Below are 22,181 nucleotides of genomic sequence, written 5' to 3'. Positions count from 1 at the left end.
ACTATTGCCCATGAATCCCCATATTTCTTTTTATAAATCTTTTCCATGTATGATTTTAAGCCATTTGTAAAAGACTTATAAAAAATCATTTATTTTGTAATATCGTTTGAGAACTTTAACTGGTCAATGAATAAGCTATGAAAAATTAAGAGAGAACATTTCCCCTCCAAAATTTCAATGGCTAATATCTCAAAAACAAGCACATTGACCCCTATTTTTTTTTTTTTTTCAATTAATCCCCTATCTATATATATACTAGCTTTCAGGAAAGTTATTTATAATGAAACTGAGCAGCAAACATCCTTAACTGCAGTTTAACTTGAAACGAGATGTCGGACAACACTTGATGGAACGATCATGTTCTGATTTGGACTATTGTAATCATTTTTTTTTTTTTTTTTTATCGTGCTTTATTTTTCAAATTATTATTTCAATACGGAATTTGATTCTTATAATACTTACCATCTCTTCCTGTAATGGAAATAAAAAAAGTGATACCAAACATGAGTAATGTAAAAATGATATGCTCGAGTATATTCTATAGTTCCATTTAAATTTAACAATTTGCTCAATCTTTCAATTTTGCCTTATCTTCTTGTAGATAAACTGTAAAAAGGGCCAAAGATTCAAAATTAAGACATTTATGATTACCAATGATTTAAAATACACTAAAAACTCTATGACAACAAAAAACGATTAAAAGATAAAGACAACATGTGTGTATAATTAGTTCATTTAAGAGACACCGATAACCCATTTGTTTACGTTTGGTGCGCGTTAAGTCTACAATAAGGTCATATATGACAACCACATATACCTTTGTGTATTGCTTTACTTACCAGTATCTCCTTGTTCTCCCTTGTTTCCTTTGGCTCCTAAAAGTATATAGATAATATGGTTATCACGTGTTATTTCTTTTTCATAGTTACAGCAAATTAATAGTACGTTGTAGCCTTTTTTCAAATTTCATGGCAGTTCTATAGGACCTCAATAAACTTCTTCCACAGATCATGTGTCTATTCGTTCTTGTGTTTTATCGTTCAAATAAGGTTCCTTTTATCATATTCATTCAAGATAAGATTTTTAATGATTGATCAAAGCAGTATCGAACTTTCTTTTTGTCAAACAGTGTCCATATTACTTCTGGTAGCTTGCAAGTTTATCACGTGTTAATTTCACTGAAGACGAGTCGCACGTAAGCCCATTTACTAATGATTACGTATCATAACAGATGCATACATGTAACTAATAACACGTGGTACATGACAACCTCACATTAGAGACCATATGACACAGAAATTAACAATTATATGTAGTTCATCGAACTTCCTGCAACAAGTAGTAAAGCCATAATTGCATAGTCAACTTTAAAAGGCTCCGAAATTAGAAATGAAAAACAATTCAAACGACATAATTTACTACCTAATTAATGTACAAAACAATGAACATAAATACAGAATGTATGTATGTAATGCCACCACTGAATAACTTTTAGATTTAGAATAATATCCGGCTTAGATGTGAGAGACTGTGATGAACTGTAGTTACAGCGAATACTTCATAAAAATATTAATTTGTAGTATCAATAAATTACTGGTAAATCAGTCGAAATTTCCGATTTTTCTTATTCTAGTAGTTTTACGAAAAGTTTACTGGCTGCAGTAAGTTTATGAATCAACATCTGATTTACTGTCCAGTACTCTTCAAATTTCATAGTTTTCAAAAATATACAATACTTACCATTCCGCCCGTCTCTTCCAAATATTCCTGTAAATGTAAACAAATATTTAATAATCAGTTAATAAACAAAAACAATCATGCCTCGTTTGTGTTATTTAAATGAATACCTAGGCGTTATCTGAAGAAAAAAATATGTAAAATTTCACAATCGCCAAACTATGTCAATGGCAGTTAAAAGGTGACATTGTTTGTGCAGTATTAAGTCTGCTTTGAATAAAATTAGCAACATACAATTGTTTCATATTCTGAAAGAACTTAAGTTTTCTGTTTTGGTTGTAGTTATTACTATTTCATTGTCAACAACGACATTCGTTACTCGTTATGGTGAAACCGATTTTTGTTTTAAAGTTATGTCGCTTTACTTGACATACTCCTGGAATATATTATATGTATATTGGTAATCATATTTTTTTTTCATTCAATTAAGTCTTAAGGGTGAACTTAGATGAGGTTTTGGAATTTTTGTCAAATGTTCGGACTCCTTGGTGTTTTTCCATACAATATAATGTAAAATATATTTACCAATGACACACCCATCTATTTTTTCATATAAGACTTAAAAGCTCATGAAATGGTATTTACCAAAATTTAAGAAGATTCTAATTTATCAAAATTTAAGAAGATTCTTGATTTTCTTTCTTTTAATTTTAGACCCAAATAATACCAATGCAAATACAAGGTAAAAGTCTGAGTCTGCTTTTTCCCGCCATATTTTATATCTCAGATATCTCGAAAAGAAGGTCCATGACCTATCAATATTTTTAGTTTATCTTTATCCTTAATTGATGCTCTACCAGCTTATCATGCTTATATCATCACTTTTAATTTCTTAATTTCTGAATTTTTATCTAATCTCACCTTAGTACATCCTTAAGTCCTTATTTTAACATTGTGTATCATTTAATATATATTTTCATAAAGTGAACATGCAGGAAATACTTAAGTTATAAATATTACCCTGTGGTCCTAGAAAACCTAAAATAGAGAAAGAAGCATTAAATGATAATATAATGATAATACATATATCCATTGTTCACCACACGTTTGGATACCTTCTTTATTTTTGTTTTAATACAGATGTTAATTGCAATGCTTTCACGTGAACTAATTATATGAAGCAGCAGGCCATCAATTGATCATAACTATGTCTATACATATAAGTAGTATACTACGAGGTTAAAAGCCAACTGTTTCCTTTTTACTTCATTGGAATTCTAAATGATGTACTCAAAAGTTCAGTTCTTTTTCCTAGAGAATAAAAGGGGAGTGTGATGAGATTCTTGACTAGGTCTGATAAAACCACAAGAGATATGACAAAAACACATTGGAGTCAGTAAAATCATAAAAAATACCTTACATTACAATTATTTCAAAACGGAAAATCCAAAATCACGTAGGTTGGAGTTTTGAGATAGCTATACATGTATAGTTGAAATGCTAAACTTTTTTTACTTACCCATTTCGCCCTTGTCTCCATTTGGTCCTAAAATGATACAGATATAATGATCAGTACAAAACGTTTAGCTGATGTATGCATTTGGTTTGATTGGAATTTAATTCGAACTTATATTAAATGTACTTACTTCCGCTTTGTTTATTAATTTCAGAGCTGTCTTGCCAGAGTATTGAGAATTTTCTATATTTTCCGTAGCAGTAAGAGTATACAATTTGATCAATTAAGATAGTTTGGTATACAAAACAATGATGCAATAAATATAAAATACCATGAATATATGAAGTTACAATTTTCTAGTTAAAATTTCAGATGGCTGCGCATATCTTCATATAAACAAAACTACAAATAAACAAAGTGATTCCTATATCAATCCTAAACTGCATTGAGCTGAACATTTCAACAAGACCCATCTTCCGCGGTACAAATTAAAAAATGAAATCAGCCAACAACATTTGATGACATTGTTAATGATTCAAACTGTTTGTAGTCAAGCTCCATTATTTAATTATGTTAACTGCTGAGAGTAATGCTAACATTGTGATTTTAATTCGTGTGGTCGAGTTACGTATGCCTTGTTTAATTATTATTGATTATAACAAAGGAACCCAGTTCAAATCTGAATAGGGATCCAAGTTTACAGATTCGGCCCACTACGAACATTTAATTAATTTGGAAATTTACAGTAATTACAGTAATAAACTTAAGGTAATTGGGTTTGTAAAAAGTAAAATTACAAAAATACTGAACTCATAGGAAAATCAATTAGGAAAGTCCATAATCACATGACCAAATCAAATAACAAAACGCATAAAAAACAAATGGACCAGAACTGTCATATTCCTGACTTGGTACAGGCATTTTTCAAATGTAGAAAATGGTGGATTTAACCTGCTTCTATAGCGCTAACCCTCTCACTTTAATAACAGTCTCATCAAATTCCGATATATTACTGTTTACTTAATTAGCTATTACTAAAATTTGAATAATTCTCAGTGGAAAATAATATATAAAGGACATCATAATTCATTCAACACAAACTAATCAATCTACCTGACGAACTGGTTTCTGAAACGTAGATCATTAAGATGCTATTTTTGATATAGGAGTTTAATGTAATGTAAGGACACATTTGTAACTCAAGTTTTTAAAAGATAGATAATGTTTTAAACCAATACACATCTAGTTTAGTTTATATATTCATTTAAAGTAATGGTTTCATCCAAAAACGGTCACTTATTTATCAGTTGAATGTGAAGATATATTCATATCGGCTGACCACCCTATAAATACTGCAAAACAGACTCTCTAATTAAAAGTATCTTTTCAAACCCATCATGATTGCATATATGTACGCTACACGTGCATTTTGATTACTAAATACTTAACAATGAGATTCAAATATTGTGTATTGTTTTACTTACCAGTATCTCCTTGGTCTCCCATGTCTCCTCTTGGTCCTGAAATTATATAGATTATATGTGTAGGACAAATTATCTCATTGGTATAAGTTTCAAGTAAAAAGCATTGGATTAAACTAGTCGTCTTATAGCCGAAATATATTTAATTTGTTACTTTCCACTTGCTTCTTTCTTCAAGTGCAATTTTAAATTTTACAAAATTTATTAACAATAAATATGTATATACTATTTTCTTATATATTTTTTCCTGAATTTCAAAAATCAAGTAAACTTTCAATTATTACAACTATGAATACATACCAGTCATGCCCGTTGGTCCGGTTAGTCCTATCGGGCCTAGAAGACAAACATATATCTTACCATAAATTTTGTATTTGCATTTAATAAATAAGTAAAGACGACTTTTGATGGATATGCCTATTATTTGTACATTCCTAAATACGTTGTAGTACTAAGAAATACTTTCAAATGACATCCTTTGAGATTTTAGTCTCCCTATCTGTAATTTATATTAACATCTGCAGATTTTTTATAATAAGGTTTAGTAATGAACTTGTATATCTTTTGTCATGAGAGATTGATTTAGAAAAATGCATGATATGAATGTAATCAAAATATATAGTGTAGCCCAACTAGAAAAATTAGTTAGATGCAATGCTAGCTCCATACCCACATGCTTCACAATAAACAAATCGCAATATATATATAAATTGCTTTAAAAATAAGTGAATCTGAACCGTCGAAAGAATTAAAATCCTGAATATTACACAAACAAATAGCTCTCCAAAACGCAAATTTTGTAGATCCTTATTCTTTCGTATAATATGTGTAACGACTTAACAGTCCTTTAAATCCGTTTGATGTTGTTTAATTGTTTACCTAATGATAATATTTATCTTTCGATGTTCTCCAAAGTATCGACTGGAATATAAAGATATACACTCGTGTTGGAGTGCATGTACCAAAAACTGTGGATGAATGTGTGAAGCTTCGGGAAAACGGCTGGATAATACACCTTATTGTTGTGTTTTTGTTTAGTGTGTTACAACACAAGATAAGATAATATATTGACTCTGACAAAATGATTGCATAATTAGCTTATCATATATACCTTAATTACAACTCCTACTGCAGATGAATTTGACACTACTACGAATGTCAAGTTACTAGTGTGTCCTTGAGCAAATGTCTTTTCTATAACAAACTTATTTAGTATAGTCTTAGATGCATGATTTTTTTATTAGTTGTTAGTGGCTTTGAACTATAGCTAGCTGTCAGTTAACTGCGAGTACTCTTAAGCTGTTCATTTTGTCTTTTTGTGTCGGGATGTATAAGTACCCGGCCACGTCTACTTGTATTTTTGTCCATCTGATAATTTAAGCCTTTTTCAACTGATTTAAATAGTTCGTTCTTATGTTATACTGTTTAACCACTGTCCCAGGTTAGGGGGTTGATCCCGCTAACATGTTTAACCTGCCACATTATTTATGTATGTACCTGTCCCAAGTTAGGAGCCTGTAATTCAGTGGTTGTCGTTTGTTTTCGTGTTACATATTTTTCGTTCATTTATTTTTATATAAATAAGGCCGTTAGTTTTCTCGTTTGAATTGTTTTACATTGTCCTATCGGGGATTTTATAGCTGACAATGTGGTATGGGCTTTGCTCATTGTTGAAGACCGTACGGTGACATATAGTTGATAATGTCTGTGTCATGTTGGTCTCTTGTGGACAGTTGTCTCATTGGCAATCATACTAGATCTTTTTTTTTTTTATATATATATATCATTGCAGACGATACAAAACTCATCTATGAAGTTAGAAGGGAAAAAAAGGAAAAAGGGAAAATACAGTAGGAATTTGAATCGCATTTAAGTTTAAAATTATAAACTACAGTAAAATGTTTATACTGTTTAACTTACCAGTATTTCCTTGTTCACCCTTATCTCCGTCCCGTCCTAGCAATACAAAGATAGTATGGTTAATACAAATAGTTTCTTTTTAACTTTGTAAATGAATTACAAGCAATTTGTTTAAACATAAATAAAATCTTTACTCTCATATATTCTTTCTATATTCTTTTCTATATGGTCAAATGGATGAACAAACAATAAATGATATAAAAAGCAACATGCTACACACTACTAGATTGATCATGCCTTAATATTGATAAGCACAGAAAAATGTAACTTTGTTGAGTATAATTTCAGAAAAAAACGTTCTATGATCGATCCGAATGTAATAAGCTTTAAGTTTTAAATACCACTGCTGATCGTCTACGAAATTTTTACGTGTTACTTTCATTATAGCGTACCCATACATTACCAAAAACAATTAGTACAAGACTAATCACAAATCAATATAACTTAAACTAAGGTTAACAACATATACAGGCATTTTCCCTATCATTCTACGACTATCATTATAGCAAAATTTCAAAATCAAGATTTACATTATTTTTTAATGTAGATGTTTTTTTTCTAAAATTGTCGTTCAGCGATGTCAACCCTGCAATAGTCTTGTATTGGGATAAAGAACTTACCAGCACGTCCATCCCTGCCATCTCTTCCTGTAAGTGGAAATGTATGCTTAAATTAATCTTGATATCATACAAAACTATTAGCTGTGAATGTATCGTGTTAGAATATTTCGGTTTTGTTTGCATATTAAAAGCATATGAAGTAACCGGTTACAAGATGATATTGACAATTACTTTGAATACCATGAGTACACGAAGTTACAAATTGATAATTTAATACCAATTTAAATGCCAAACTGCGTTTGTTTTCCTTACTTAGTTATTCAACAATGTTTTTTTTCGTTACAGAATTTAAATAGCAACAGTTTGAGACAATAATCCGTGATAAAGTAGAAAAATAATTCAATTGTGTGTTTTTTTTCTTCTAATTTGAGTTATTTTAACCAACGATAATGCATAGATAAGATTAGGAAAGCTCAATGTAAATGTACTTATTTCACATTTGTAATCGCAATAATGAAACTTGCATTTAGAAAATTTTGTAAGAACTAAACTAAACTAAATTTCTGAATTTACAGCACATCAAAAAAGGGGAAAATAATCAACTAGATTAAGAAGCATACTATATATTTTATTTTAAGTGAACTGATAGTTGTGCAGTGAAAAGAGTTTGTACAGTTTCGAGTAGACTTTTATTATTTTGATTATAATCTCAAATGCCGTTTATTTATAATTCTAAAGGAATGCGTGTCATTTTCAGATGAGACTTTTGCTGATAAAATGAATATTAACATTTAAAACGTGTTTCATCGGCATCAACGAATTTCAATGCACGTTGTGGAGGTATATAACTTGTAAATAGAATGTCCCTTTTTTCTACGTCAACCATGGGCTACATTTATACTCAAGAAAATCATTAAGCTTATTTTACTATCTGTGTATCAACATAATTCATATCTAGTTTTTAACGTGATAAATTATTTGATAAACTTAAATAAGTCAAGAACCTTACCAAATTGTCCTGGCGTTCCTGCAAAAAATAAGGCAGTTATTGATTTGATTAGAACAAATAAACTGATCATAGATACCAGAAACACAAATGTTTGAATTATTCACAACGATTATATGGCTACGTATAGCGGGTAACTTTCGCGTATTTTCGAGGATAGAACAAAATCGCAAAAATATATCCCTCAATTTAAAAGTGGACATACAAAGGTATTAATAAAAGTTTTGACCCCGGCAAAATAGTGTATATACCTTATTAAATCAACATTGCAAAAGTTTACACCCGCGAAAAAGACAGCTATATGTTATCTTCTTGCGTTTTGATGGTTTGCTTTATTATTTAAGTCTGAAACAGTTAATAAGAATGGTGCCTTCAGATACTATTTACAATGAATCCATGCAGTCACAAATTGACAGTTGACAATGCCGATGTCTTTACAGCGATATTCGACGATGTGATATTAATGCAATGAGACAACACTGAATATTCGACTTTTATAACAATCTTTACTATGTACATTTTCAATGAAGATGAATTTTCAAAATGTAAAATAGACTCATTAGTAATGCTCAAATACATGTATTGTAGATTGTTTCAAAATGTAACAAAGACTCATTAGTAGTGCTCAAATATTGTAGATTGTTTTACTTACCCTGAACACCTTTTCCTCCCTTTTCTCCTTTTAGTCCTGAAATTATATCGATGATATGGTAAGAACGAAACATCATACTTTTATATAAATATATAAGAAACTCATTTAATTTAAACTATACTATCTCACTTTTAGCTAAAAGAAGTAAGGAATTTAATGTTGTTCCGGAATGTTTATCACTGTCAACGAATTTATTTCTATTTCCATACTGTGGGACATCAAAACAACAACTGCCTTACAAAACAAGCCTCTGCATCATCAGACATTGTTAAAAATCACTCAGATATATGCGTAAAAGGCAACGTATGTTTCACTTTTAACTTGTACACATATTTTTTGAAATGTATAAACATTCAGTATATATGTTTGACTGATATATATTTTTTAAATTTTGAAAAATAAATAGTATTAATCATTGCAAAAATACATACCGGTGGATCCTCTTGGTCCTTGTAGTCCGGCTGAACCTGAAAGAGATAAATTATATCATACCATTACACATGGTATATTATAAAGTGCAAACTTTTTCATCTATAGATCACCTGTGTTACCTTTACTACTCAGAGCAAGATTTGAAATAGTTTTGAAAAAAGTTAATGTGCTTACAACCGAAAATCCATTGACAAAGATATATTTCTGTTTGATGTTTAAGTTATTTACAAAGTGTTTCGCGCTATAAAACCAGGGTCTATCCACGATTTTCTACATTTGACAATAACTATACCAAGTTAAAAATATGACAATTGTATTTCATTCGTTTGGTGTGTTTTATCAATTGAAAATTGCCCTTTGATTAGGGACTTTCCGTTTTAAATTTTCCTCGGAGTTCTGTAGTTTTTTATGATTTTACTTTTTAGTTCAGCTATATAGTTATGTTCAGTCGATAACTCCAAAAGAAACTGCTGAAAATGTGTAGCTTCTGGCTTAAGGCATCATATGACTCTAATTGTTTCATTATTAGAATCTTTGTTCGCACGTGGCAGGACATCAGTATGTCTTTTAACAAATGTTAGTAAAATAATCTGATCAAAGATCGAAGATCTCACGCTAAAAATGTGTTTTGACAACAATTGACTCTTCCTTTTTTCCATGACGCTCGAATTAATACTTATTTTAAGGGAATAATGAAAACAGTTTAGAGATTATATACTGTGTATCTTACCTTTTCCTCCTCTGACTCCCTTAGTTCCTCGGGCTCCTAAAATAATGTAGATATACAGGTAAGTGCTTAACATATTTAGGAAAAAACGGTTCGATTGAAATTGAATTCAAATGTATATATACAATCTTATACAATCTTAGCTTCTGCTTGAAAGAAGATGTTTATCGTGTTCTATAGGTAAAAGAAAAAGGGTTAAATTGATCATATAGGTGTTTATAATCCTGATATCGGTAAAGCAATTACAAAATAAAGTATAAATTCATTACAGACATATGGATACCACACCATGAACCTTAATTAGTATTAAAGTACGAAAATAAAGTATTTTATTTTCGTAATTTAATATTCAATTAAGGTTCATTGTGTTGTATTCATATGTCTGTAATAAACATATATAAGAACATGACATTCTGCTGGTTTTTTTTTCTACGGTCGGGTTGTTGTCTCTTTGACACATTCCCCTTTTCCATTCTCAGTTTTATGAATTTAGGTTAAACACAAAATGACTATTCACAAGAGACCAAAGTTCGTAGATGTAGGCATTATTATATTTATAATACATGGCCTTTTCAAATGTAACAAACACATACAAAAACGCAAATTATGAAAAACTTTACATAATGTAAAATGATTCGAACGGTTTAACAGTGTAATTCAATTTGAACTACTTTAGGCAGGATCTTTTCACCCCCCAGACTACATATAATCACTCCGGTTTTTTGTTGGGACCGTGTTTCTCAAGTTCTAGTTTTCTATGTGCAGTTCCGTGTATAGTTATTTATCTTTTAGTGTTTTTTTTTTTGCCATGGCGTTTTCAGTTTGAATATTCCGTTGGTATATTTTGTCTATCTTTAATGTAAAAGTTATAGCTGAAATGTAAAAATATGAAAGCAACGAATGACAATTAAATAAAATTGAGAATGAAAATTGGGATAATGTCAAAGAGACAACAACCCGACCAAGGAAAAAAACAACACCAGAAGGTCACCAACAGGTCTTCAATGTAGCAAGAAATTCCCGCACCCGGAGGCTTCCTTCAGCTGGACCCTAAACAAATACAAAGACTTCTGAATTGGAATCTGCACACTGAATTGTCTAAGAACGCCACCACTGTCTCTTGCATTCAATGGCGATGAAATAGCTAACGATAACAACTGACTGTTCAAAGTTATTAGAAAATGGACTGACAAATCATATAACAAAATACATGTTATAAGCCAAAAACATCTTACTAAAATGTTGATTGAATTTTCTATACCGCTCTACATATATGATTATGACAAATGTGATACAAAGACAAGTCTATCTATAAATGCATACCACTATGTATGAAGACTAAATTTTATAGTCTTTGACATAGACACTTTGAAGGCTTTTTTATTAGTGATGGAGAATTTGGTTTTATTTTCCCCTACTTTGATATATCCAAATCACAATTTCCTAACACCAAAAAAGTATCTGCATTTTTAAAATGTTTCAGAAATAGTTCCAAATCATCAACATGATCAAAGTATATATTAAAAACATGGTTTTGTCTGATATTGTTAATTTGTTCAATTTATTTTTCTCATACTGATTCGTTTTAAAATATCATCCAGTATATATGTTCAACTCAAAGAAAGTTTTAATGACTGAATCAAATACATACCCTTCGTGCCTGGCGGTCCGTCTGCTCCATCGCTTCCTGAAGGAGAGAAAAAAAACAATATCATATCGTAGTCAATTTACTCGCATTTAGTTTAAACTGTATTATTTGAAGTTGACCTTTGAAGAAATATAAGTGTTATACTTGCTTGTAGTTCCGATATTTATCATACTCAGATGAAGTCTGAAAGATGTGCTTAGGTGATCTAAGGTAAAATTAAATAAATCAAGAATTCAAAATTGATTGTTCAAGCACGGACATTGATAGTTAAGGATGACAATAAGCTAAAAAATTGATAGATCATGGAGCTCCTTTTCGAGATATTTGATTCACAAAATATGGCGGGAAAAGGCTGACTCGGACTTTTATCTTATTTTTGCATTGGTATTATTTGGGTCTCAAATGAACTGAAAAAAAATCAAGAATCAGCTTAAATTTTGTCGAATTACCTTTTATGAGCTATTACATCTTATGTTTAAAGATAAATAGGTGTTATGGGGCATTTTTTTTTACCTTGTATCGTATGGAAAAACCCAAGGAGTCCGAACATTTGATACTTATCTCAAAACCTCACATAAGTACATCCTTAAATCAATGTTAAATGGCTCACATCGAGATGGTTATATCGACATTTTCATTTTGTAACCACTGTGTGATTTATATAAGAATACTTTGTTTTGCCTGTGTTTGATGGATGTTATGGGATGAATTCAGAGGCATCATATGAAGTTGCAAATTAACAGGATCAACCAACTTGGTTTCTTGTATTATTTAAATTTTAGTTTCTTGTGTACAATTTGGAAATTAGTATGGCGTTCATTATCACTAAACTAGTATATATTTGTTTAGGGGCCAGCTGAAGGACGCCTCTGGGTGCGGGAATTTCTCGCTACATTGAAGACCTGTTGGTGACCTTTTGCTGTTGTGTTTTTTTATTTTGGTCGGGTTGTTGTCTCTTTGACACATTCCCCATTTCCATTCTCAATTTTATTCCTATAGATATTTGTCTTAACATGAACAATCAGTACGAAAAAGTTAGTGGATTGTTGACTCGTATCTATCCAAAATTCGCAACCTACGTATTTTGTTTTTCATTAAGAGTAGAAACTACGTTAATATTTTTGTTAGTCACAAATGTTTTTGAAAACGACAGACAGGATAATTAATGAAGAAAATTCAACAATAATTCTAATAAAAATCTGTCCTACGCGGAGATGATAAAATATTCTTTACAATACAATGCCACAAAAAACGTAGAATAACTTTAGTTCCAAAAGAAGAAAAACAGAATTGACAAATAATTAGTATTTGTAGAATATTAATATAGAGGTAATTTATCTTATAATGGTCTTCAATTTATCAATCAAATTAAGGATGTAAATGATGTTCGCTCCATTTGTTGTTGATTTTTTTACAGATTTTTAGAAATTCACTGGTTTCATCAGTCTTTGCTATATACAAAGTTGTGTCCACTATACCCTACTTTTCTTTTCATAATTTTATTTCGTATAGATTTAAAAAAAAACATTTCTTAAAATCTTATAGAATTATTATTATGTTTTCATTGTTTTAAAAAGAGAAAATCAGCCAATGTTTAAAGTAGGTAAACTCTAGAGAGACGCTTGTCCCGCCAAATATCCAATAGATATTATTTTCACCAAAAGCACACCGATCCTTATGCATGTTATGTTTTTTTTCTGATTCCTTTGAAACCAAGTAGCGAACATCCTGCACTATACTGGAAGACCATATGCAGCATCTTGATAATATACTCATATAATTGTACTTTAATAAATTGTCAACCATTTTCAAAAATATATTCTAAGCTTCTGTGTTACATAGATTATTTTCAATCTATTTCAGGTAAATGCTTAAAATACGTTGATGAAACTGGACTTTTACAAACAAATAACTGATTTAAAGAGTTAATTCCCTGAACCAAGGTCTAACTCCTTAAACTCATCATATATATCACGCGTACAGTTTTGTACGCTAAATGTGCGTTTCCCTTCTTCTATAGTCTAGTTAACATGGTAAAACGAAAAAGTTTAAACGTATTGAAAGGACAAACTTTGAACAGGTATAACACGAAGGTGGGAGAAACAAAAATACAGTTTATATGTTCTTTATTGTTTTACTTACCTGGAGGTCCTGTTGGTCCCGTGCCACCTGTCGGACCTTAAATTAAAAGTATATATTATCATGATTATGGTCGGTACGATTGATTTATGTTGAATATATTTTAAACAATGTGTAAATAAAAACGTATACTTAATTTCTAAATTTCTCCTGCTGTCTATTATATTTTTTCAATGATGTTAGTAGAGAATATAATATGGCTTTTACAATATAATTTCAATAGTCGACGGATTATATTGGTTGAGGTTCGATAATTTGTGTTATTAAAATGAAACGATATCTTGTACGCTTCATTGTATATAATATCAAATGAAAGCGTGTTTAATGCGGCCTGACATCATATGTATAACGGGCTTTATAAATCATCCCAACTTTGACTGATGTCGATGAAGTGATGCTATTCAAATGGAAGGATTGATAAATACTTTGCAACAGTGCCTATTATCGATATCTAAATCATTCCTCATTACGGCAAATCAATATAAAAATTGATGCAAGAAACATGTTTGACATTTAGTGTCCCTTTATGTACCTCTGATATGTAGGAAACAAATATTACACACCGACGGACGTACGAAGATGTACGCAATAATACATTTAAATACGCCTCATTGGGCAAAGTGAGCTAAAAGGTTACAGGTAAACGAAGACGACGGGCATGGATGAGCCACGCAGTATTATCTTATTCATTGAAGTTTGAACATATTAAAGATTACAAAATTAAATGTCAAATATATATGTTGTTGTAATTACCCATGTCTCCTTGGACTCCCTTGGGTCCTTCCGGTCCTAAAATTGTAAAGATATAATGTTTAGTAGCAACCTTGTTTTAATTAATGTATTCAAGTTATTGCATCCAGTTGCAACTACAATCTAAGGAATGCATTGACGTTAAATGAAGAGGCCTTTAACATTCCCGATGAAGGCAAATAAATTGTTGTTATGGTTGGCGATTTATGTTAGATTTTTGTGGTCAAATAAATCTATCCTGTTGATGTAATGTCAGTGAAGGTACCAAAGCCTTCAAAAAAATAATTTTAACACTATGTTAAACAATGCAGGCAAAACTAAAACAACTGTCTTTCATGTATGTGTATTTACAAATCAATAAACAAAAAATGGATATATGTAATAGATTTCTTCTACAATTGAAGGCTGCAGGCTGCAGACTTGCGGCACATTTCATTTAATGTGATGGTGTTTTAGATGTTTGTGAAAGCGACTTTCTTTATTTACAACGGATTGTGTTTGTAACAACGACACAAGAGACAGAAGTGTTAAACATCAGTTTAACACATATTGATGTATCAAATTGATATAAAGCACAGTATACAAAGGTTACCTCTTCACCAAAAGAAAAAGTACAATGAAGATAAACTTTGATTGGTCACACATTTTACTTGTTTTCCGTTAAGTTTGAAGTTTTCATTATTGTGTTTTGTTATGTGGGATGCATATCTACTCACCAGGAGGTCCCGTTTCTCCTTTGTCGCCTTTATCTACAGTTATATAAATAGAATGATAACTGTGACTTATTTATTTAATAAATATATCTACTATTTGTATTTAAGTCAAGCGTTCAATTGAGACTAAATAAAGAAAACTTTGACGTTTAATTGTGTTTTTTTTCTTTAAGGACATATCTGTAAATATTACATGTATCTGATTGAACAAGAAAAAGAGATACAACAGATTTAGTCTACCTTATATCTTATTTACATTTCACAATGTGGATGAGTTCAGCAAAAATTTTACGAAAAGAATATGATTTAATCTTTCTTTTTTTACTTTCAATAACTATTTTACAACATACGTGCATAATGCATCCTGGGTAATATTTCGAAAAATATACACCAAAACGTCATGTTAGGTTAATAATGATATTAGCAAAAGGAAAATACAACCGATAACGTAACATTATTTACATTTAAGGGTACGAACATTAAAATTATCCATGTTTTTTTTAGATTCTGAAAGGGCAAGTTGACACTATAGCCAGAAACGTTTGCTCACACGATTACAATTATATACAGTTGCTGCTTTCAACAAGAAAGCATTCGATGACTACGTTTTTAAACGTTGCAAACTTAAATTTTAAGAACAAAACAAAAGTACAACAGATCGAAGAAAAAATTCTATACTTGATAGTCAGGTAGGTATCAAACAATTTATTCAATGTCTTAAACTTGAACTATTGTCCAGTATGGTGGCACTACAACAACCATGTACACCTATAAACACTATTTCAAAACGAAAACAAATACATAGTACTTATAAACTAGATTATTCGTCGTATTAGTAAATTATATTTGCAAATTATTAACAATTTGAGGGAGATAATCAGTAAGCTTCACAAAATCAAACAGTCATAATGATGTCGTGCAGTTTGTGCAAATTTTGATTCGTATACAAAAATATGAAATGATTTCACAACAAAGAAAATAATTTACCTGGTGCTGCAACTATCATTGCAATGTAGACAGATAAAATCAGCAGTACATATGACCAGAATAAATGCTTCATTTTGAAGGTTAAGTTCTATACCTTTCTCTGAATATAAAACAATAAATATATATTTGTTTATAATAGCCTTTTATATACATAGTTGGAAGTTTAACTCTTGAACTTAGATTGACACTTTTTTTTTATCAAGTGAAAAGTTTAACTGAATATCATTACCTTTTTTCAATTACATCTTTATTAATACTTGAAATTATTCATGAATATTCATAAAATTTGCTTGTGTATATTTATCTATTAATTCATTTATTCATTCATTTGTTTGTTTGGATTCGAATTAGAGTTAGCATGTATTTATCGTTCATATTTATATAAAAAGTTGATTTCCTGTACAAAGTAGGAGCGTAAATCAAAACTGTATTGTGTTTCTAGAAACTTTCCACATGCCTATTGACCCCATGCTTTGATTGAAATTATTCAACAGTTTTTTTTTTCAAATCAGATTTCATCTGTTTACATGTTTTAATCGATTAATATATTCTATTGATTGTTCAACAATTATACATTTTTACGAGAGAGAAACGAAATGAAGAATACAAATTTATCACCATGACTATGATATTTTTTTAATGATCAATTTTGTCGAAATATATTTGTTTGTGAATAAAGTAGAAAACGTATCTCGATGGAAAGTCTAAACGAAAGCAGAAACATGTAGTTTTTACATCATGGTAGAAAAATAGAGCAGTGTTGTTTTATCTAAAATTTGAATATTATCAATAACGCAATTCAATTTTAAAAGGTAGCTTCTTTCGTCTTTTTACATCAACATTTTCTATAAATTATTACAATTTGTACAATGTACTTGGTACTCTTAAGTAGGTAGAAAAGGTTTAAAAACCTGACATCATACCATGTATTGCAATAACCATTGTGTTTGTATTTAACTATCCTTTATATTGTTGGCTGCCTGACAGAAAGACCCAAGTTATGTTCTCATATATGTTGTGATGGGCATGATACAAACGTACTAACTCCTAACGGGAAGAATTGTCCTGGATTTTCATATGACGAAAACATACCTATCAAACAGTTTAATCGAATTCCTTGCTTGTTTGTGCTGCAATATGTGTTAAATATTTGTTTTTCGTTCATTTTTTTTGTACACAGACCAGGAAATGGAAGTGAACAAGCTGTTGACAAAATGAATATAGAATATGTGTATATGCCACAAATTCCCCCGCTTGTGAAAAAAAACCTTGAGTAAACTTCCACATATAGATGCCAGATCTGGATTCACGTAGTTTGACCGTTTTGTGACTATACATTGTAAGCACTGTGTATAAGTTTAATAATATTTTGTTGAGGCAAACTCAAATTAGAGATCGGAAACATTTTTCCGATCTTAAGGATCAGTGTGACATTTGTATCATTGATGCTCATACCACATATTCTTACATCTTATAACTCATCAGTAAACGTGACGCCACACAATATCGAACTTTTTAAAGCTCGGTTTTGTTGGGTTAGAAGCATTGCGTATAAGGTTTGTAACATTTGGTTGAGACAAACTTCTTTGAGTGAACGGAAACGAAAACATCAGCATTTTTCTATGTTTATAAAGGACATGATAACTCATGAACGGTAAACGTGACAATACTATATTTGAAATTTGATTTTATGTTTTGTTGAAATAAGCATTGTCCTAAGTTTGGGACAGCGTTGGTATTTAATTAACATGATTAACCCCGCCTTATTTTGTATGTATGTGCCTGTCCGAAGTCAGAAGCCTGTGATTCAGTGGTTGTCGTTTGTTTATCTGTTAAATATTATTTTTTGTTATTAAATTAGCCCGTCAGTATTCTCGTTTGAATTGTTTTACTTTCTCATTTCGGTTCTTTTATAGCTGACTATGTATGGACTTTGCTCATTGTTGAAAGCCGTATGATGACCTATAGTTGTTCTTTTTTGTCATTTGGTCACTTTTGGAGAGTTCTAATTGGCACTCATGCCACATCTTCTTTTTTATTTTATATAAGTTTAATAGTATTTGATTGCATAAGGCAACCTAAAATTAGGAGATCGGAACACATCTTATGGGACGTTTGGGACGGACGGACTAAGGTAACACTTTATGCCCCCTACCCTACGGTCTATTGATAGATTTGAGGAAAGATGTGTACTTTTGATGTGACGTCATCAGACATGGTCTCTTTTTTGTCATTACTTCACAATAAGAAAATTCAGAAGCAAACTAGAAAATTTAACGTCACTATGAATTTCAACAAATCATTTGCCGAAAAAAGATTTTTCACTAGTGAGGAGAAATATTCGTCTCACACCGGTCAGGAAATGTGAAAAAAGCACAAAAATTTGAAAAATCTTGCATTTGGATTGGCTTCAAAATCAAATTTGTATCAGGCTATATTTTTGTTAGCAAGGTGAACCTAATTATAAACATTTCGGAGCATACAATAACACTTTATTATGACAATAGAAACTTTTCACATGCGCCTAGACTCTCATGGATTGGTTAAAATTATATTTAGATAAATAATCAAATATTATTTTACTTACACATTGGTGAATTCAATTTTTTGTTCCATGATTATAGATTTCTACGAGAGAAAAAAAATAAAATATAAAGAATAAATAGTTAACGCCATGAATGAATGAAAACGTGTACTTGGTACTCTTAAGTAGGTAGTACAAATGTTTAAAAAAGAACTAAACATCATACGTGTATTGCAATAAGCATTGATAAGCAGACGGGTTATGTTGTTGATTTTATGATGGTATGTGATACTAAATCCTTTAACAATGTTTAAAGGAGGGACTGTATTTGATTTGCATACACTGAAGACATACACTTTCAATCAATTTCATAAAGGTCTGGAGCTGGCATGTCAGTAACTGCTATAAGTCTGGTCCTTGTTAATTTATGTGTCATTGTCATTGTGCTTAGTTTCGTCTGTTACCTTTTTGTCACATCGGACACGGACTTCTTTAAACTTAGTTATATAGTGCGTATTGATGTGCGTTTGATTATTGTACATTGGCTAGAGGTTTAGGGGAGGTTTAAGTTCTCGCAAGAGACGTTTAAAACAGCCACATGTTTGTGCTTGTTCTAAAACAGGAATCTCTGGCCTTTGTTAGTATTATTTGTTTTAAATCTTAACTTATTTATATGTTTTGGAGTTTGGTTTTACGTCCATTTTGACTGAACTAGTACGCATTTTATTTAGGTGATAGCTGACGCCCATCTCCGTTTTAAAGACTGTCTCGCTGTGTTGAAGACACATTGGTGGCCTAACCTCGGCTGTTTTCTGCTCCTTGTTCGAGAATGTCTCTTTGACACCTTCTGCATTTCCATTTCCATTTTAAAGAATGTAAGGTTCATATGAAAATGAAATCTTTTAATCTCAGAAAACGATTAATGAAAATCTTGTATTGCTTTAGTAGTACTATGTGCTGACAGATGCAAAATGTTTCAATCATTTTACCTTACAGATCATTTCATGTACATGTAGACATGGATGCTAGGTTATTAAATCTTAAAAATCCGAACAGAAGGTATACGCATACAATAAACTGAACTCAATGCAAAGAACCTTTAAAATATACTAAGACAGAGAGCTCAATCTAAGGATATATTGTGTTATACTGGGCACTTGTAACTTGAATAACACTGCCTGTTACAAATTGCATTGAGATCCTGAAAAAAATATTTACAAATTACTTCTTTTAGAAGTAGAATTCGGAGGAAGTAAAAATGTGTGTCTATGGGCAGCTGAGTCAACTTCCACATACGTATACAGATGCCTGAGTAATGTATTTTAGACAGTTTTGTGATTAAAAACATGCATTGTGTATACGTTTAGTATCATTTGGTTTAAGAACGAAAACGACAGATTTAACTATTTTTCTTAATGAGGATCCGTATTTAGGGCCGTACTTTAAATTATAACAGTTTACTCTTTACAAACTGTGGCTTGGATAGAGACGTATCTCATTGAACTCATACAACATCTTCTTATATTTCTATTAACCCATAAACAGTCCAAGTCATGCCACCCAATATCAAACGTGATCTGTGTTTTGTGATAAAAAGCATTGTGTATAAATTTTATAACATTCGGTTGAGGTAGACAGAAACTATTTGTTTAGGTGTATAGAACAGACGTACCAGGGTTACACTTTATGCCCCCTCTACTACAGTGGCAACACAGACGTTCTGACTACTAATTATATTCAACCAGCACTGGCGTCAACCCATATACAATTTTGATTTCTTGATTTTTCGAAAATAAAGCCATGACAGTGCACCCCCTTCACACGGAGTGTCAACCTTTAATTAATTCTGCAGATACATTTTTTGTAACATTTTATAGGTTTTCAGTTTAAGTTCAACTGGCAAACTAAATTGTTCATCATTTTCTTTTTTCATGTCTTTTAACAATCTGTTTTGAACAGAACGATTGTTAACATACTGCACAAATTGTCTAGCAAATCTGACATTATTTTCAATATCTTAAACATATATGCAAGTCGCCAAATGGCTTTATGTACAAATCGTTGGCCACTTGAAGTGTTCTTTTAAAAGTTCTAAAATTATTGACAGAAAATAAGAGGTGAGTAGTCAAAAATAAACTAAACTGACAGAATGACTGATTTAAAAGAATAGGATTTTTGATATATTGTATGTTTAGATTGACGTAATTATATGCGATTCTATATTTTTGTCCAGTTTCCAATGTCAAAATGATTAAAATAAGAACATATTTTCCTGACAGTTTCTTTTTTCGGCGATGCTGAAATGAACAATGAAATAAAACCAGTTAAGCGTCGTTGACCCTCTTTTTCTTTTAATTCGTATTCTTGTAGATATCTTCTCAAACTTCAACGGGAACATTAGAAAAGAACCCGGATAGAACCAATAGGTGGGGTTGTTATAAACAAACCCAGTTACTATGGTTTCGAACCGGGTTCTGAACAGAAAGTCCTGCATAGAACCAAAGTTTTGAACCAGAGTGTCTAGATACCTCATTGCCTTCGGATAGATCATGACATTTTATGCCTTCAACGTATTTCATTTATTTATTTAGTACATTTATATATCCTTTGTTTATTTATTTATCTAGCTATTCATTTATTTAATTATTTATTTATTCATTAAAGTTTTTATTTATTGATGTATCTATTCATTTATTTATTTATTTATATATTCTATAACGTGATAGTACCCAAATTGCACCTATTTTTACATTTTGTTAACCTACATTTATTTATGCTTTAGACAAAAGTTTAATTATGTGACACTGTTTATTTTGAAAATGTATCCTTATTTATCATATGGTTTCATCAATTTCATTTTGATTTCATATGGAATCATAGAAAAATTGGTCTAAACTGACCTCCAAACCATCAATGATTATGTAATGAGGAGTACCCAAATTGCATTATTGGCTTATTTTCGCATCGTCAAAAGTCGATTAACAGCGCCTTTTTTGAATTACTTCAAATATTTTGAACAATTGGATATGAATCCATGCTTATTCTTCATTTTTTAGGAAATGGATACCTGTAACATTGTATTTGCTGATTTAAAAAAAAAAAGATAGCAACTTTTCCGTACATTTTGCATTTTCAATAAATACTTTATCTGTTGATAACTACTGTGAACGTTTTGTGTATATCTAGATATTTTTAGCAATGTTAAAGGGCGTGCATAGTATCAACTCATAAAAATACAAACTGTTTAGTCGCTAGGAAATCTTGTATGATTTTTGCAGCTAGTTTTGCTAAATAGGTGCAATTTGGGTACCGCAATTTTATATTTTTATTTCTTTATATATCTATTTATATTTGCTTTTATTCATATGATTATCATAATCGTTTTTAAATTATTTCTTTATTTTTTAGTCAACTATTTATTTATAAATGTTTGCATTTATTCATGAAAATTGATAATATTTATTTGTGTTTGTAATGTATGTATTCACCAGACCAGTAGTCAGCAGTTC

At 30.7% G+C, this 22,181-nt stretch overlaps 1 protein-coding gene across 1 annotated transcript; it reads right to left on the bottom strand.

Moving 5' to 3' along the window:
- Positions 1 to 430: 430 nt before the first annotated feature.
- On the bottom strand, positions 431 to 16,221 carry LOC134700281 (short-chain collagen C4-like). Its single transcript, XM_063561638.1, has 18 exons — positions 16,149 to 16,221; positions 15,165 to 15,197; positions 14,452 to 14,487; positions 13,702 to 13,737; positions 11,563 to 11,598; positions 9,915 to 9,950; positions 9,184 to 9,219; positions 8,753 to 8,788; positions 8,104 to 8,121; positions 7,155 to 7,181; positions 6,535 to 6,570; positions 4,915 to 4,950; positions 4,618 to 4,653; positions 3,197 to 3,223; positions 2,698 to 2,715; positions 1,741 to 1,767; positions 840 to 875; positions 431 to 471 (listed from the first exon to the last, which is right to left on the bottom strand). Exons 1-18 carry the CDS (start codon positions 16,219 to 16,221, stop codon positions 431 to 433), a joined length of 624 nt encoding a protein of 207 aa, XP_063417708.1.
- Between the last annotated feature and the right edge of the window lie 5,960 nt (positions 16,222 to 22,181).

This window comes from Mytilus trossulus, unplaced genomic scaffold (assembly GCF_036588685.1).
Source record: "Mytilus trossulus isolate FHL-02 unplaced genomic scaffold, PNRI_Mtr1.1.1.hap1 h1tg000128l__unscaffolded, whole genome shotgun sequence".
Lineage (NCBI taxonomy): Eukaryota > Metazoa > Mollusca > Bivalvia > Mytilida > Mytilidae > Mytilus > Mytilus trossulus.
Note: the sequence above shows the minus strand (reverse complement) of the source record. Positions and strands in the feature narration are given on the sequence as shown.